A 19,235-nucleotide genomic window follows, 5' to 3' on the forward strand; every position below is an offset into this window, starting at 1 on the left:
TGTGTGTATGCTTCTTCTATCAAGACTTACAGCTATTTATATGAAGTTGTACAAAAACGCTTTATTTCGTCAAGACAGTGCGTTTCCTACGATTACATGCATTTGAATGGGGAACTCGCCCGAAACAAAGTATAGGTTTTCATTATGTGAATAACTTGAAAATCTTAGCTCAAACAGCTTCAAAACCTGTTTGCCCAGCACGGGGACCTTGAACTGTATAAGATAACGCATTAAATATGTGTGTATGCTTCTTCTATCAAGACTTACAGCTATTTATATGAAGTTGTACAAAAACGCTTTATTTCGTCAAGACAGTGCGTTTCCTACGATTACATGCATTTGAATGGGGAACTCGGCCGAAACAAAGTATAGGTTTTCATTATGTGAATAACTTGAAAATCTTAGCTCAAACAGCTTCAAAACCTGTTTGCCCAGCACGGGGATCTTGAACTGTATAAGATAACGCCTTAAATATGTGTGTCTGAGTCGTCTATCAAAACTTACAGCTATTTATATGAAGTTGTACAAAAACACTTTATTTCGTCAAGCCAGTGCGTTTCCTACGATTACATGCATTTGAATGGGGAACTCGCCCGAAACAAAGTATAGGTTTTCATTATGTGAATAACTTGAAAATCTTAGCTCAAACAGCTTCAAAACCTGTTTGCCCAGCACGGGGATCTTGAACTGTATAAGATAACGCCTTAAATATGTGTGTCTGAGTCGTCTATCAAAACTTACAGCTATTTATATGAAGTTGTACAAAAACGCTTTATTTCGTCAAGCCAGTGCGTTTCCTACGATTACATGCATTTGAATGGGGAACTCGCCCGAAACAAAGTATAGGTTTTCATTATGTGAATAACTTGAAAATCTTAGCTCAAACAGCTTCAAAACCTGTTTGCCCAGCACGGGGATCTTGAACTGTATAAGATAACGCCTTAAATATTTGTGTCTGAGTCGTCTATCAAAACTTACAGCTATGTATATGAAGTTGTACAAAAACGCTTTATTTCGTCAAGCCAGTGCGTTTCCTACGATTACATGCATTTGAATGGGGAACTCGGCCGAAACAAAGTATAGGTTTTCATTATGTGAATAACTTGAAAATCTTAGCTCAAACAGCTTCAAAACCTGTTTGCCCAGCACGGGGATCTTGAACTGTATAAGATAACGCCTTAAATATGTGTGTATGCTTCTTCTATCAAGACTTACAGCTATTTATATGAAGTTGTACAAAAACGCTTTATTTCGTCAAGACAGTGCGTTTCCTACGATTACATGCATTTGAATGGGGAACTCGCCCGAAACAAAGTATAGGTTTTCATTATGTGAATAACTTGAAAATCTTAGCTCAAACAGCTTCAAAACCTGTTTGCCCAGCACGGGGATCTTGAACTGTATAAGATAACGCCTTAAATATGTGTGTCTGAGTCGTGTATCAAAACTTACAGCTATTTATATGAAGTTGTACAAAAACGCTTTATTTCGTCAAGACAGTGCGTTTCCTACGATTACATGCATTTGAATGGGGAACTCGCCCGAAACAAAGTATAGGTTTTCATTATGTGAATAACTTGAAAATCTTAGCTCAAACAGCTTCAAAACCTGTTTGCCCAGCACGGGGATCTTGAACTGTATAAGATAACGCCTTAAATATGTGTGTATGCTTCTTCTATCAAGACTTACAGCTATTTATATGAAGTTGTACAAAAACGCTTTATTTCGTCAAGACAGTGCGTTTCCTACGATTACATGCATTTGAATGGGGAACTCGCCCGAAACAAAGTATAGGTTTTCATTATGTGAATAACTTGAAAATCTTAGCTCAAACAGCTTCAAAACCTGTTTGCCCAGCACGGGGATCTTGAACTGTATAAGATAACGCTTAAATATGTGTGTATGCTTCTTCTATCAAGACTTACAGCTATTTATATGACGTTGTACAAAAACGCTTTATTTCGTCAAGACAGTGCGTTTCCTACGATTACATGCATTTGAATGGGGAACTCGCCCGAAACAAAGTATAGGTTTTCATTATGTGAATAACTTGAAAATCTTAGCTCAAACAGCTTCAAAACCTGTTTGCCCAGCACGGGGACCTTGAACTGTATAAGATAACGCATTAAATATGTGTGTATGCTTCTTCTATCAAGACTTACAGCTATTTATATGAAGTTGTACAAAAACGCTTTATTTCGTCAAGACAGTGCGTTTCCTACGATTACATGCATTTGAATGGGGAACTCGGCCCGAAACAAAGTATAGGTTTTCATTATGTGAATAACTTGAAAATCTTAGCTCAAACAGCTTCAAAACCTGTTTGCCCAGCACGGGGATCTTGAACTGTATAAGATAACGCCTTAAATATGTGTGTCTGAGTCGTCTATCAAAACTTACAGCTATTTATATGAAGTTGTACAAAAACACTTTATTTCGTCAAGCCAGTGCGTTTCCTACGATTACATGCATTTGAATGGGGAACTCGCCCGAAACAAAGTATAGGTTTTCATTATGTGAATAACTTGAAAATCTTAGCTCAAACAGCTTCAAAACCTGTTTGCCCAGCACGGGGATCTTGAACTGTATAAGATAACGCCTTAAATATGTGTGTATGCTTCTTCTATCAAGACTTACAGCTATTTATATGACGTTGTACAAAAACGCTTTATTTCGTCAAGACAGTGCGTTTCCTACGATTACATGCATTTGAATGGGGAACTCGCCCGAAACAAAGTATAGGTTTTCATTATGTGAATAACTTGAAAATCTTAGCTCAAACAGCTTCAAAACCTGTTTGCCCAGCACGGGGACCTTGAACTGTATAAGATAACGCATTAAATATGTGTGTATGCTTCTTCTATCAAGACTTACAGCTATTTATATGAAGTTGTACAAAAACGCTTTATTTCGTCAAGACAGTGCGTTTCCTACGATTACATGCATTTGAATGGGGAACTCGGCCGAAACAAAGTATAGGTTTTCATTATGTGAATAACTTGAAAATCTTAGCTCAAACAGCTTCAAAACCTGTTTGCCCAGCACGGGGATCTTGAACTGTATAAGATAACGCCTTAAATATGTGTGTCTGAGTCGTCTATCAAAACTTACAGCTATTTATATGAAGTTGTACAAAAACACTTTATTTTCGTCAAGCCAGTGCGTTTCCTACGATTACATGCATTTGAATGGGGAACTCGCCCGAAACAAAGTATAGGTTTTCATTATGTGAATAACTTGAAAATCTTAGCTCAAACAGCTTCAAAACCTGTTTGCCCAGCACGGGGATCTTGAACTGTATAAGATAACGCCTTAAATATGTGTGTATGCTTCTTCTATCAAGACTTACAGCTATTTATATGACGTTGTACAAAAACGCTTTATTTCGTCAAGACAGTGCGTTTCCTACGATTACATGCATTTGAATGGGGAACTCGCCCGAAACAAAGTATAGGTTTTCATTATGTGAATAACTTGAAAATCTTAGCTCAAACAGCTTCAAAACCTGTTTGCCCAGCACGGGGATCTTGAACTGTATAAGATAACGCCTTAAATATGTGTGTCTGAGTCGTCTATCAAAACTTACAGCTATTTATATGAAGTTGTACAAAAACACTTTATTTTCGTCAAGCCAGTGCGTTTCCTACGATTACATGCATTTGAATGGGGAACTCGCCCGAAACAAAGTATAGGTTTTCATTATGTGAATAACTTGAAAATCTTAGCTCAAACAGCTTCAAAACCTGTTTGCCCAGCACGGGGATCTTGAACTGTATAAGATAACGCCTTAAATATGTGTGTATGCTTCTTCTATCAAGACTTACAGCTATTTATATGAAGTTGTACAAAAACGCTTTATTTCGTCAAGACAGTGCGTTTCCTACGATTACATGCATTTGAATGGGGAACTCGCCCGAAACAAAGTATAGGTTTTCATTATGTGAATAACTTGAAAATCTTAGCTCAAACAGCTTCAAAACCTGTTTGCCCAGCACGGGGATCTTGAACTGTATAAGATAACGCCTTAAATATGTGTGTCTGAGTCGTCTATCAAAACTTACAGCTATTTATATGAAGTTGTACAAAAACACTTTATTTTCGTCAAGCCAGTGCGTTTCCTACGATTACATGCATTTGAATGGGGAACTCGCCCGAAACAAAGTATAGGTTTTCATTATGTGAATAACTTGAAAATCTTAGCTTAAACAGCTTCAAAACCTGTTTGCCCAGCACGGGGATCTTGAACTGTATAAGATAACGCCTTAAATATGTGTGTATGCTTCTTCTATCAAGACTTACAGCTATTTATATGACGTTGTACAAAAACGCTTTATTTCGTCAAGACAGTGCGTTTCCTACGATTAGATATTTGAATGGGGAACTCGCCCGAAACAAAGTATAGGTTTTCATTATGTGAATAACTTGAAAATCTTAGCTCAAACAGCTTCAAAACCTGTTTGCCCAGCACGGGGACCTTGAACTGTATAAGATAACGCATTAAATATGTGTGTATGCTTCTTCTATCAAGACTTACAGCTATTTATATGAAGTTGTACAAAAACGCTTTATTTCGTCAAGACAGTGCGTTTCCTACGATTACATGCATTTGAATGGGGAACTCGGCCGAAACAAAGTATAGGTTTTCATTATGTGAATAACTTGAAAATCTTAGCTCAAACAGCTTCAAAACCTGTTTGCCCAGCACGGGGATCTTGAACTGTATAAGATAACGCCTTAAATATGTGTGTCTGAGTCGTCTATCAAAACTTACAGCTATTTATATGAAGTTGTACAAAAACACTTTATTTTCGTCAAGCCAGTGCGTTTCCTACGATTACATGCATTTGAATGGGGAACTCGGCCGAAACAAAGTATAGGTTTTCATTATGTGAATAACTTGAAAATCTTAGCTCAAACAGCTTCAAAACCTGTTTGCCCAGCACGGGGATCTTGAACTGTATAAGATAACGCCTTAAATATGTGTGTATGCTTCTTCTATCAAGACTTACAGCTATTTATATGAAGTTGTACAAAAACGCTTTATTTCGTCAAGACAGTGCGTTTCCTACGATTACATGCATTTGAATGGGGAACTCGCCCGAAACAAAGTATAGGTTTTCATTATGTGAATAACTTGAAAATCTTAGCTCAAACAGCTTCAAAACCTGTTTGCCCAGCACGGGGACCTTGAACTGTATAAGATAACGCATTAAATATGTGTGTATGCTTCTTCTATCAAGACTTACAGCTATTTATATGAAGTTGTACAAAAACGCTTTATTTCGTCAAGACAGTGCGTTTCCTACGATTACATGCATTTGAATGGGGAACTCGGCCGAAACAAAGTATAGGTTTTCATTATGTGAATAACTTGAAAATCTTAGCTCAAACAGCTTCAAAACCTGTTTGCCCAGCACGGGGATCTTGAACTGTATAAGATAACGCCTTAAATATGTGTGTCTGAGTCGTCTATCAAAACTTACAGCTATTTATATGAAGTTGTACAAAAACACTTTATTTTCGTCAAGCCAGTGCGTTTCCTACGATTACATGCATTTGAATGGGGAACTCGCCCGAAACAAAGTATAGGTTTTCATTATGTGAATAACTTGAAAATCTTAGCTTAAACAGCTTCAAAACCTGTTTGCCCAGCACGGGGATCTTGAACTGTATAAGATAACGCCTTAAATATGTGTGTATGCTTCTTCTATCAAGACTTACAGCTATTTATATGACGTTGTACAAAAACGCTTTATTTCGTCAAGACAGTGCGTTTCCTACGATTAGATATTTGAATGGGGAACTCGCCCGAAACAAAGTATAGGTTTTCATTATGTGAATAACTTGAAAATCTTAGCTCAAACAGCTTCAAAACCTGTTTGCCCAGCACGGGGATCTTGAACTGTATAAGATAACGCCTTAAATATGTGTGTCTGAGTCGTCTATCAAAACTTACAGCTATTTATATGAAGTTGTACAAAAACACTTTATTTTCGTCAAGCCAGTGCGTTTCCTACGATTACATGCATTTGAATGGGGAACTCGCCCGAAACAAAGTATAGGTTTTCATTATGTGAATAACTTGAAAATCTTAGCTTAAACAGCTTCAAAACCTGTTTGCCCAGCACGGGGATCTTGAACTGTATAAGATAACGCCTTAAATATGTGTGTCTGAGTCGTGTATCAAAACTTACATCTATATTTAAGGACAAGACAGTGCGTAGGAAACGCACTGTCTTGACGAAATAAAGTGTTTTTGTACAACTTCATATAAATAGCTGTAAGTTTTGATAGACGACTCAGACACACATATTTAAGGCGTTATCTTATACAGTTCAAGATCCCCGTGCTGGGCAAACAGGTTTTGAAGCTGTTTGAGCTAAGATTTTCAAGTTATTCACATAATGAAAACCTATACTTTGTTTCGGCCGAGTTCCCCATTCAAATGCATGTAATCGTAGGAAACGCACTGTCTTGACGAAATAAAGCGTTTTTGTACAACTTCATATAAATAGCTGTAAGTCTTGATAGAAGAAGCATACACACATATTTAATGCGTTATCTTATACAGTTCAAGGTCCCCGTGCTGGGCAAACAGGTTTTGAAGCTGTTTGAGCTAAGATTTTCAAGTTATTCACATAATGAAAACCTATACTTTGTTTCGGGCGAGTTCCCCATTCAAATGCATGTAATCGTAGGAAACGCACTGTCTTGACGAAATAAAGCGTTTTTGTACAACTTCATATAAATAGCTGTAAGTCTTGATAGAAGAAGCATACACACATATTTAAGGCGTTATCTTATACAGTTCAAGATCCCCGTGCTGGGCAAACAGGTTTTGAAGCTGTTTGAGCTAAGATTTTCAAGTTATTCACATAATGAAAACCTATACTTTGTTTCAGGCGAGTTCCCCATTCAAATGCATGTAATCGTAGGAAACGCACTGTCTTGACGAAATAAAGCGTTTATGTACAACTTCATATAAATAGCTGTAAGTCTTGATAGAAGAAGCATACACACATATTTAAGGCGTTATCTTATACAGTTCAAGATCCCCGTGCTGGGCAAACAGGTTTTGAAGCTGTTTGAGCTAAGATTTTCAAGTTATTCACCTAATGAAAACCTATACTTTGTTTCGGGCGAGTTCCCCATTCAAATGCATGTAATCGTAGGAAACGCACTGTCTTGACGAAATAAAGCGTTTTTGTACAACTTCATATAAATAGCTGCAAGTCTTGATAGAAGAAGCATACACACATATTTAAGGCGTTATCTTATACAGTTCAAGATCCCCGTGCTGGGCAAACAGGTTTTGAAGCTGTTTGAGCTAAGATTTTCAAGTTATTCACATAATGAAAACCTATACTTTGTTTCGGACGAGTTCCCCATTCAAATGCATGTAATCGTAGGAAACGCACTGTCTTGACGAAATAAAGCGTTTTTGTACAACTTCATATAAATAGCTGTAAGTTTTGATAGACGACTCAGACACACATATTTAAGGCGTTATCTTATACAGTTCAAGATCCCCGTGCTGGGCAAACAGGTTTTGAAGCTGTTTGAGCTAAGTTTTTCAAGTTATTCACATAATGAAAACCTATACTTTGTTTTGGGCGAGTTCCCCATTCAAATGCATGTAAGAGATAAGATAAGATAAGATAAAACTTTATTAATCCCTCGGGTAGGTTCCTCTGGGAAATTTGTTTTCCAAAAAGCACAGCACCGACAGAAGTTACAGAGTCAAGAATATTGACTCTGTATATATAATATATATATATATATATATATATATATATATATATATATATATATATATATATATATATATATATATATATATATATATATATATATATACACACACATATATAAATACAAAGACATATATAGATAAAATATACAAAGGGGATAAATAGAATAAATAGGAATAAAAATAAAAATAAAAATACAAGTGAATTGCACATTTCAAGTATGATTATTAACAAAAAGTATTGCACAAAGGTATTACACAGTGAAGTGGAGAGGCACTACAGCTTAGTTGTTCCCCCCTCCTTTGTCCTCCTGTTTCTCCTCCCTCTCCCCTCCAGAGAGGAGTTAAACAGCTTGATGGCGTGTGGGACAAAGGAGTTTTTAAGTCTGTTGGTTCTTGTCTTTGGGAGAAGCAACCTGTCACTGAACAGACTCTTCTGGTTGTTTATGGCCGTGTGCAGAGGATGCCCAGCATCGTCCATAATGTCCAGCAGTTTCTTTAGTGTCCTTTTCTCTGCCACTGACACCAGAGTGTCCAGCTTCATGCCAACCACAGAGCCAGCCTTCCTGATCAGTTTTTCCAGCCTGGATGAGTCCTTCTTTGCTGTGCTGCTCCCCCAGCACACCACAGCATAGAAAAGTATTCCAGCAACCACCGACTGGTAAAACATCCTCAGGAGCTTCCTGCAGATGTTGAAAGACCTCAGCCTCCTGAGGAAGTACAGTCGGCTTTGGGCTTTTTTGTACAGGTGCTCTGTGTTGCATGACCAGTCCAGTTTATTGTCCACCCACAGCCCGAGGTACTTGTACTTGTTGACCACCTCCACCTCCTCCCCCTCTATCTGAACCGGCAGTGGACCTGCTCTGGACCTCCCAAAGTCCACAACCAGTTCCTTGGTCTTTGAGGTGTTGAGTTGCAGGTGGTTTGTGTGACTCCATGTGACAAAGTTCCTCACCAGACTTCTGTACTCCTCTTCCTGATCATCCCAGATACACCCCATGATGGCTGTGTCGTCTGCAAACTTCTGAATGTGACATAATTCAGAGTTGTAGCAGAAGTCAGAGGTGTACAGGGTGAAGAGAAGAGGGGACAGCACAGTTCCCTGTGGTGCTCCTGTGCTGCTGACCACAGTGTCAGACGTGATGTCCTTCAGCCTGACGTACTGTGGCCTGTCGGTGAGGTAGTCGGAGATCCAAGACACCAGGCAGGGGTCCGCCTCCATCCTGTTCAGTTTCTCCTGGAGCAGACAGGGCTGGATGGTATTAAAGGCACTGGAAAAGTCAAGAAACAGGATCCTGACCGTGCCTTTTCCCCCATCGAGGTGTGAGTGGGCTCTATGCAGGAGGTACAGGATGGCATCCTCCACTCCCACACCCGCCTTGTAGGCGAACTATAGTGGGTCCTGGGCATGTTGCACCTGTGGTCGGAGGAGGTTGAGGAAGAGCCGCTCTAGAGTCTTCATAAGATGTGATGTCAGTGCCACCGGTCGGAAGTCATTCAGCTCATTGGGCCGGTTCCTTTTGGGGACCGGGACGATGCAGGATGTCTTCCATAGGGTGGGCACTCTCCCCAGTCGCAGACTGAGATTGAAGACTCGTTGTAGCGGCTCCCCAAGTTCAGCAGCACACGCCTTTAGCATCCTCGGACACACCTTGTCCGGACCTGCTGCCTTTCTGGGGCGAAGCTTCCTCAGTTGTCTCCTGACCTGATCCACTGTGACACTGGGAGATGATTGGAAGGAGGGGGGGGAAGATGTCCTGCTGCTGAGAGAGGGATTGGAGGAGGGGGGTGTCATCATAGTGTCAGGAAGGGGGGGAAGCAAGGGAGGTAGGAGAGTGGGGAGAGGGCTCTGTAGTGAAGGTGAGGGTGAGGGTGGGGGGGTTGTGGGCTGGTCAAACCTGTTGAAGAAGTTGTTGAGTTCGTTTGCCTTCTCCACAGTCCCCCTCACTGTGCTGTTCTTGGTGTTGTGGCCTGTGATAGTTTTCACACCATTCCAGACCTCCCTCATATTGTTCCTCTCCAACTTCTGCTCCACCTTCCTCCTGTAGGTGTCCTTTGCTTCCCTCAGGCAGCGTTTCACCTCCCGCTGTGCTGCTTTCATCTTCTCCTTCACTTTGCTCCTGAAAGCCTTCTTCTTCATGTTGAGGACAGCTTTGACTTCCTGTGTTACCCATCCATCCATCCATCCATCTTCGTCCGCTTTATCCGGGGCCGGGTCGGCCTCAGCTGGCTCCTTTCGATGTGGAGCAGCAGCGGCTCTACTCTGAGCCCCTCCCGGATAGCCGAACTTCTCACCCTATCTCTAAGGGAGATGCCAGCCACCCTTCGGAGGAAGCTCATTTCCGCCGCTTGTATCCGCGATCTCGTCCTTTCGGTCACTACCCACAGCTCGTGGCCATAGGTGAGGGTAGGGACGTAGATCGACCGGTAAATTGAGAGCTTCGCTTTTACACTCAGCTCCCTCTTCACCACGACGGACCGGTGCAGCGTCTGCATTACTGCAGCTGCAGCCCCAATCCGTCTGTCGATCTCCGGCTCCCTTCTCCCATCACTCGCGAACAAGACCCCGAGATACTTGAACTCCTCCACTTGGGGCAGGACCTCATCCCCGACCCGGAGTGGGCACTCCACCCTTTTCCGGCTGAGAACCATGGCCTCAGATTTGGAGGTGCTGATCCTCATTCCCGCTGCTTCACACTCGGCTGCGAACCGCTCCAGTGCGAGCTGGAGGCCCTCACCCGATGAGGTGTTACCCACGGTTTGTTATTAGGGTAACACCGTACCGTCTTAGCAGGGGCGACCGTGTCCACACAAAAGTTGAGGTAGTCTGTAAGACAGTGTGTCGCCCCCTCTATGTCCTCACCATGTGGGCTCAGAAGCACGTCCCAGTCTGTGGTGTCATAACAGTCTCTCAGAGCATCCTCCTTTTCTGGGGTCCATCTCCTGATGGAACGTGTTGTGACAGGCTGCCTTTGGACGAGGGGTGTGTATTGTGGCTGTAGGTAAACCAGGTTGTGGTCTGACTTCCCTAGTGGGGGGAGGGGGGTGGCTCTGTATGCATCTCTCACATTAGCATACAGTAGGTCAATTGTCCTGTTGCTCCTTGTGGGACAATTCACAAACTGGTGAAAAGCAGCCAGAGTAGAATCCAGTGTGGCATGATTAAAGTCTCCAGATATAATAATGAAAGCTTCGGGGTTTTGTGTCTGGAGTCTTGCTGTGACTGTGTGTATTTTCTCACAGGCAGCTGTTGCGTCGGCCCTCGGAGGAATGTAAACACACACACAGATCACATGACTGAACTCCCGAGGTAGATAATATGGCCGCAAGCTAACAGCTAGCAGCTCCAGGTCCGGACGGCATACCGAAACTTTAACGGAGACGTGTCCGGGGTTGCAGTATCTGTTGTTAACGTAGACAATGAGTCCCCCACCTCTGCTTTTTCCGCTGGCCTGCGTGTCCCTATCGGCTCTCACGGATGTGAAACCGCATAGGTCTACGTTAGCCTGTGGCGTTAGCTCGGTTAGCCACGTCTCCGTGAAGATAAACAAACTGCACTCACGGTATCCACAGGTTTCTGTAAGAGCGTACGTAGGTTGCCATGACAGACCACTACTTCCGTTGTCCGGTTTTATACTTCCGGTTACTCAAAGCGAGACCCAGCGTTCAGTCGTTGCTAACAACAAAATTAGTTACTTTGTGCGGTAATAAGTGGCTTTAGCTGTTCGAAGATGAGCTCGGGTTCAACGTGTGCTGTCGTCGGCTGCCACAATAATTCAAGAAAACTGAAAAACGCATTAGAAACATTTTGCCTTGAACATGAGCAACTTAGAAAGGCCTGTTCGTGCCCACCGCCCTACGCACTGCACTCTATGCCGCGGAAGGAGGATCGGAAACTAGCGTGGCTGGCAGCTTTAAGACTCAAACACCCTCCAAAGAGAGTTTATGTTTGCTCCTTTCATTTTATCGATAAAAAGCCCACAGAGCTACACCCCGACCCGGAGCTTTATCTTGGCTATGACCGACCCCCACCGAAGAAAAGAAGAAAGCTCACTCGGACCACTTTGAGTGTGACAGCTTCCAGTAATACGAACAAAAACACAGAATCTGTACCCGGTAAGTGAAAGTGTAAATGTGGTTTGCCACCGTTTCGCATTTTAATCACGCAATTACTTTTACTAAATAATAGCCTATGGTGAATGGCGTTAGTATCAGCACTAGCTGGTTATTAGCAGCAAAGTCTCAATTTTAACGAAAGTTTACACCCGTGGTGGTAATTAACACCAGCCGCATGCTGCCAAAAGATTAGCTCCAAGGGCTGTAAAAGTCTTAGGTTTGTGTTTATAAAGAACATGTTTTTTCAAGTCGAGAAAACTCAAGTAAAAACGTGTTGTGGAAGTTTTCCACTTAAATAAAGCCTGCAGACGAGCGGTGAGCGGTAGCTAGCATTCTTTTAATTCATGCACACAACATATAAACAAGCTTGTGAAGCCCCTGCATGACCACGGGGCAGGGTCAGCAGAGTCTCACTGAGCCAAAGTCAACCTCTCAGTTAAATACCTTCTCCAGGAACAAAAGGCAGTACACAGCTGTTTCACATCTTAAGGTTCACACTCCCTTGCTACTTCCCAGAGTCCTCAAGAGACAAAAGACTGGTCCTCTGGAGTTCCTGTTTCCCCAACATCCTGACTACACCCCCTACCATTTGTCTTAAGTATGAGTGTCAGACATGTTAAAACAATGAAATAATGTGATTAATACCTTAGTGAAAGAAATTCCTCTACAATCCCACCCTTTGATTCTAAAATCAAGAATCACATTAAAACCAGAATTTCTTTCCTGACATTCTGCATATCACATCAACATTATTGTACACTTAAAGGAGTTTCACACTGTGTATCCTCACTTCACTGTTCTCCCACCACCCTTTGTTCATCTTTAATCTTCCCCACAATCTAAGCTCTCACATGCAAATGGAAACAACAATGATACAGAGGAAAGGTCTTCTCCAGAGTGTCAAAGTACTTTGCATGGCAAAGTGAAACAGCATTAGGTGGTCAGTCTCTGTCACAGTTATGGCTCCTGGTGTCTGTGCCATTTACAGAGTCATAATTCCAACGCTGATCTTCCTTGCGCTGTCACTTTTGGAGCTTAGCACGCTCTCTCCATCCCTCGATTTCTGTTCCAACGCAGCTGTAGATTTAAGGCAGAGCACGTCGTACACCTTAGTTGTCTTCCTCAGCGTCAACGTCGAAACTCTTTCATTTTATTTTAAGATTTTGCTGTTCAAAATCTCCTCGTGACAATCCTTTGGAAGCCCAGTGTCGTTTGTCTGTTGTCCTGCAGATGGTCCCTGCTTCTCAGTGGTCCTCTTGAAGCGTTCTCTCCTAGTCACAGTTTGCATCTGCGCTTCAGTCAATCCTTCCATATCCCTCATGTCATGGTTCCTGCAATTTAAAAATGAAAACTTCCCCGGAAAAACCTATTTTGCCCTATGTTAGCTTATCACCATTAGACATACACAATAAAGTTGTGCACTGTCTCTTAAAAATTCTCAGGGCTTCTCCCCTAGAGTAGCTTCACTCCAGGCCCTGTTGTAAGAAAAAACATTAGCCAGTGGTGTGTCCTGCTGTAAATCATGTGATTAGATCATATGATTAACCCTCTGCTGTGGAAAAAGTGATATAGATGTTAGCGCAGCGCGTCTGTATGCACACTTTCTCACAGTGACCTCTGCACTGTAAACAATACAAGGTCATGAATAACACACCGCTGGTAAATTCACAAAGACACAGAAAGTGGCAATTAAAAGGTTAAGTCAGCATGGCTCAAAAGCCCATGCAACCCAGGATGTTGCTGTCACCTTTCTGCTCCTGTAACAAAGAAACATACATATATACATCCACCCTTTGTCTCTCTGGATGGAGGTGCAATCTTGCATATTGGTGTCAAGTCAGTCAAGTTTTTGTCAGTCCAGTCAATCCCCGTGTTTATTGCTGATAGCAGAACCTCTTGTGTCGCAATAAGTTTCTACTGCCAGCAATGACGTCATTTCAAAAAGGGAAAAAAAGAATTTAGACTGGATTACCTCGCTGAATCCTTTTTGCCAGGGACTTGTTTTCTGATTGTCCCAAATAAGTGGCTTTCTCCTGAGCCCATTTTAATTTTGGAGAAGCTCACTTGCGATTGATCAACATGTTGTATAGCGCTTTCGATTCCGATCTTGCAGGCCTGCTTGAAAAAGAGAAAATTGCCAAACAAAAATCTCAGTGCACTGTCAAAAATCAAAAAAATATGAAGGCCTAGTTTTAGAAGTTGTCTAAGCGTACTTTCTTAGAATGATGAAAAAAAAAACTAATTGGCAGGTTCAAAGTGGTACCAAAAGAAAATGCATCAGTAAATCCCCAAAACTTTCATCCACCAGTCACACACCTCACACAACAGCAATATTCTATTAGAAAATGAGTTTTTGTTTTCCCTATGTACCCAGATGTGTGTCATGATAAGACCTCCCTCACACATCAGAAACCAGAAACTCAATAATCTATTAGTCCCCACTCATCTGACCCTCCCGCAGCATTCTGTTCACTGCTGATTCAATCATCCTTCCCCAAAAATAATACTAGTTCACTAGTCTATGTATCACTTCTTAACCTACTAAGCTAACCGGACAAGATGATGGTAACAGAAATGCATGCTTAAAATGCTATTTGGTCTTCATGAGCTTCATTGCATGTGTGTTTGTGTTAGTAGGATTAATGCATTTTTCTGTTTGTGTAATTTTTTTTTTGTGTACCTCTCCTCTTTGCGGTGCTCCAGACACTTTTCAATTCTCCACGCAAGGCAGTCGTTTTTTCCTTCCCAGTTTTCCTAAACCCAAATTTCATTCCCACACTACAACAGCATTCCTCCATGTTGTCCCCTTCTCCTTTGACTGTGGTCTCATCTCATCTCTCCCCCTTGCAGCAGTCCAGTGAGAGTCAGTTGTCTTTCAGCTTTGTCCTGTTTTCCACTGTCTCATTTTGCCATTTTGCGCCGAAAGTGGCAAATGTCCAACTCAGGCAGTCTTTTCAAAAGTCCATTCACACACAGTGAAGTTGCAGCTCCTTGGAAATGCACATCCATCCATCCAGTCATGATGATGCCATTTTTCTCCTTGCTGTCGCTGTCTTGCACAGCTGCTGCTGCTGGACCTTTTCTTCACTGCTCAGGATGCTGCTGTGAGCTCTCGAGATCTATCTCGTTGTTCTGAAACTGCATTTCTTGTCTTCAGGGAGAGATTTTGTAGCTTGTTTTCTCAGGGTGACAAACACATGGAAGTTAAGCTGTAAAACAATTCAGCCAAAACTTGGCTTGAGTGTTTCTAATGATGTTAACCTATAATTTTCTTCCGACTGCTGCACGTGGAAAATTGATCCGGGTCTGCTCTTCACCTGCAAGTGACACACTGAGACATTTTGATCATTCTTCTCATTGCTTAAAACAACACCTCTCCCCTCTCTGGTTCTGAATTCCCCTTTCTTAAAAACCCAGAGAGATTGTAGTTGTTCTACGTTGAAAAACACCAAACCCTCTTCCTATTTGCTTATTTTATCAACAATTCTGCTAAAAAAATTTTTTTCGTGTGTGTCCACCCTAGGGGAGCTGGTGGCCTGCAGTACCACCTTCTCCCCCATTTCTCACTGTTTTTACACACACAATAACGTTTCCCACACAACCATTCTCTGCAATCTTACACACTACACATTTACTCAATTCTTACCACAGTCACGTATTGAGTTTTGTCTCTGGCCGCCTGGTGGAAGGCCTACCGCTTTACTGGATCCAGCTTCCCTTTACATTCAGAGCGTCCCCTGCAATGGCCTTCTTCCCTTACCGGCAGAAAAGTGCTAAAATACCGTCACTCCACACACTGTATTGTGCAGACGTGATTATCAACGGTGGACTCGAACCACCGTTCCCTGTGATGGCCCGGTGTTTTTGCAATTACTCTGGCAGAAAACTGCTTTTCTTTTGCACAACACCGGAACCGAACACAAGCCTGGGGACTCTAACCCCAGGATTTTCCCCGACAGTGTACCCGAACCGCCGTTCCTGTGGCGTACTTGGACCGAACACAGGTCTGGGCCGGCTTCTCCCCAACAACATGCGCGAGCCACTGTCCTTGTGATGAGCCGTACCCAACACAAGCCTGGGGTCTCAAACCGCCAGGATTTTCCCTCCGGAGACTCGAACTCCGGAGTCGGCCAGCGTTCTCCCCCTCGGCCAGACAAAAAACTCTCCATGACTGTATACAAGTTAGCTACAACTCACCCATCTGCAGAAGTCCCCTCAAAATCGATGATCTCGGTGGTGACTGAAACACACGGCTCCGTGACTCCTCCATTTCCTTTGCTTCAACAGCTGGTAGGACAAAGGTACCTTTTCCCTCAGGGGTGATCAGCCCGTCCACGGAACCGTTGTTCAGCGACCACACGGACCACCCTGCTCACAGCGCCATTTTTGTTGTGGAAGTTTTCCACTTAAATAAAGCCTGCAGACGAGCGGTGAGCGGTAGCTAGCATTCTTTTAATTCATGCACACAACATATAAACAAGCTTGTGAAGCCCCTGCATGACCACGGGGCAGGGTCAGCAGAGTCTCACTGAGCCAAAGTCAACCTCTCAGTTAAATACCTTCTCCAGGAACAAAAGGCAGTACACAGCTGTTTCACACCTTAAGGTTCACACTCCCTTGCTACTTCCCAGAGTCCTCAAGAGACAAAAGACTGGTCCTCTGGAGTTCCTGTTTCCCCAACATCCTGACTACACCCCCTACCATTTGTCTTAAGTATGAGTGTCAGACATGTTAAAACAATGAAATAATGTGATTAATACCTTAGTGAAAGAAATTCCTCTACAAACGTTAAAAGCAACCTTTGCAAAAATATCAACATTGGTGACTTTTTTTTTTAGAATGAAAAATAAAATCTAATCACAGTAATGGAATAAAATTGTGACAAATTTTTAGGGGACCTAGGAACATTTTATGTTGACATTTATGATTTTGCATTTGTGTGAAAAATGTAGAATGAGAAATTTCACTCAAAAAATATAATAAGCTTAGTGACACTTTACAGTTTCTCTTATGCTAACAGTTTGACTGTACATCTGATCATATTTTTGTCTTATTCAGACTCCACAGTGTTATGTTCAGTGGAATTAGACCAGGCCAGCATCTCCACACAACCCCCTGAGCCACATCTGCACTCAGTCCACACACAGTGGGAGGATCCTTCGCAACAAGACCATCAATACTGCAACAGGTCTCGCAGAAAAGATGTGCAGGATAAGATGACTCAGTGTGATGAAGTTGCATATTTCATTCTTCAAAATGATGCAGACGCTTTGCTGTACACTGGGATAGCCTTAGAAACATTTAACACACTTGTGTCGACACTGGAAGGATATGACAACAATGAATTTACCATGCCTGTCCGAGATCAAGTCCTCATGACACTTATGAAATTAAAGAGTAACCGAGTAATAGGTGACCTAAGCCGCCAGTTTCATATATCACAAAGCATGGCCAGCAAGATCATCTCACACTGGTTAGACAAGCTGGAGGAAGTTCTCCGACCATTAATTCCATGGCTGCCAAAAGAAACTATTCAAGCAACTATGCCTGAAGCCTTCAAGAAGAACTTTCCAAATACTACATGCATTATAGACTGCAGTGAGACCCTTTTACAGAAACCCAGAAATATGGGCTCAAGAGGGGAATCATACAGCCATTATTATTCACACAACACAGTCAAATATTTGGTTGCTGTTGCACCATGTGGACTAATCATGTTTGTGTCTGCGGCATATGGCGGCCGATGTAGTGACAAATTTATCACAATGGACTCTGGAATATTAACATACCTAAAACCTGGTGATGAAGTCATGGCAGATAGAGGTTTTACAATTAAAGACTTACTCTTTGAGAGAAAAGTTAGATTAGTAATACCCGCTTTCACAAAAAAACGTAGACAGCTAACTGAGGAACAGGTAACATACACACGTCGGATTGCAAATGTAAGAATCCATGTTGAAAGAGCAATCAGACGCTTGAAAGTCTACAAAATACTTTCACAAATTGTTCCTATAAGCATGGCTCCTAAAGTAGACAAGATACTGAGAATATGTGCTGCTCTAGTGAACTTAAGAGAGGATCTCATTCGTGATACACAATAAATGTGTATGTTATGAACAATTGTGGACTCTGGGATATTAAGATGGTTACTCAGGACATAAAGTTGTGTAGTGTAATGCAATTATTTTAAAGTTAAAATTTGATGTACATATATGTAGAGAGTAAATAATTCCAGGTCTCCCTTTTTTATCTTCTGTTCTAGAAGAAAGGTTATGTGATACAGTACGTGTGTGTGTGTGTGTGTGTATGTGTGTGTATATATATATATATATATATATATATATATATATATATATATATATATATATATAACAATTGCAATCAATTGAACAATTATTACTTTTTTTATTCAACCACAATGTGATAAATTTCTTAAATGAAAAAAAAAGATGTTTTTCTCAAATCTACAATAATTAGTTGTGCATTCTTGACATTTTTTTGTGTTGGAAGATTACAGAAATACAGAACTATTCACACCATTTAATGTTGTCAGTTTGTCATTCATTTCCCACCATATGTTACAACTATGTACATTTTAGTTGTATTGAAATATTTAACAGATTTCATATTGAATGTGTCCTTTCATTCACAAGACAGAGACCAAACTCTGCAGACATGTTGGTGTCTGACTGTCCCATTTATAGTTGTAACATGCATTAAACCTTGCCCATTATCTTCAAGTATCTCTCATTTAACTGAAACCGTCCTGCTGCATACTCCTCTACAAGTCGAGGTAAGAAATATGAGAAGTAAAACCCTCTCAAGCGCTTTACTTGTTCCTTTACAAATGCTTCATCATATTGCACTGTAAATGAAACATGCTCAGTAGGTGTCCAGATCACAAGTGTGGCAGTCTTGAGCCCTGTGCAAAACATTGTAAGTTGCACTTGCATGTAATAGCCTCTGCTGCCAGTTTTCTGCAGCTGCAGTTCGCCATCTACCAGTTTGATATCGCTGCATTTCTGGGTAAGCTGCTCCTTGAGTGAAGGATAAGTCGGCACAGGACATTTTATTTCTAGAAGCACATCTGAGTCAATGACCCCGTCAGGACTCGCAGAGAGCCATGGCTCCTGGATGCTGATAACACTACCCATGTGAAGGATGTTCATACCCTGTTCTTTCAGCTGATGACAAGCTCTAACTTCATTTTCTTTACCATGGTTTGTTGCATAATTCCCACGAAAGGAAGGGTACATGTGCTCAGATAAAAATTTATCATTTTTTGTGGTGGCACGTACTGGAACTTTTTTAGCGGAGCTTGCTGTAAGTCTGATTTTCCTGCAGTTGTGCCACAAATCAGATGCACTTT

General features: G+C 41.7%; 2 protein-coding genes across 2 annotated transcripts; one reads left to right on the forward strand and one right to left on the reverse strand.

Moving 5' to 3' along the window:
• Nucleotides 1-9,140: 9,140 nt before the first annotated feature.
• LOC146490203 (uncharacterized) lies at nt 9,141-11,906 on the reverse strand. Its single transcript, XM_085153394.1, has 3 exons — nt 11,864-11,906; nt 10,497-11,327; nt 9,141-9,913 (listed from the first exon to the last, which is right to left on the reverse strand). Exons 1-3 carry the CDS (start codon nt 11,904-11,906, stop codon nt 9,141-9,143), a joined length of 1,647 nt encoding a protein of 548 aa, XP_085009520.1.
• Nucleotides 11,907-16,750: 4,844 nt separating this feature from the next.
• LOC146490204 (uncharacterized) lies at nt 16,751-18,199 on the forward strand. The gene has a single exon (XM_085153395.1). It carries the CDS (start codon nt 17,083-17,085, stop codon nt 17,965-17,967), a length of 885 nt encoding a protein of 294 aa, XP_085009521.1. The 5' UTR covers nt 16,751-17,082; the 3' UTR covers nt 17,968-18,199.
• The last annotated feature ends 1,036 nt before the right edge of the window (nt 18,200-19,235 follow it).

Source organism: Neolamprologus multifasciatus, unplaced genomic scaffold, assembly GCF_963576455.1.
Source record: "Neolamprologus multifasciatus unplaced genomic scaffold, fNeoMul1.2 scaffold_55, whole genome shotgun sequence".
Taxonomy (NCBI): domain Eukaryota; kingdom Metazoa; phylum Chordata; class Actinopteri; order Cichliformes; family Cichlidae; genus Neolamprologus; species Neolamprologus multifasciatus.

Excerpts from the sequence above, each read along its gene's own strand:
- LOC146490203 (XM_085153394.1), bottom strand. The coding sequence starts at position 11,906 with ATGCGAAACGGTGGCAAACCACATTTACACTTTCACTTACCGG. Across the intron at positions 11,328-11,863 it reads TTTACACTTTCACTTACCGG|AAACCTGTGGATACCGTGAG; the intron begins GTACAGATTCTG and ends ACGCTCTTACAG. Across the intron at positions 9,914-10,496 it reads TAACAAACCGTGGGTAACAC|AGGAAGTCAAAGCTGTCCTC; the intron begins CTCATCGGGTGA and ends GATGGGTAACAC.
- LOC146490204 (XM_085153395.1), top strand. The coding sequence starts at position 17,083 with ATGACTCAGTGTGATGAAGTTGCATATTTCATTCTTCAAAATGATGCA.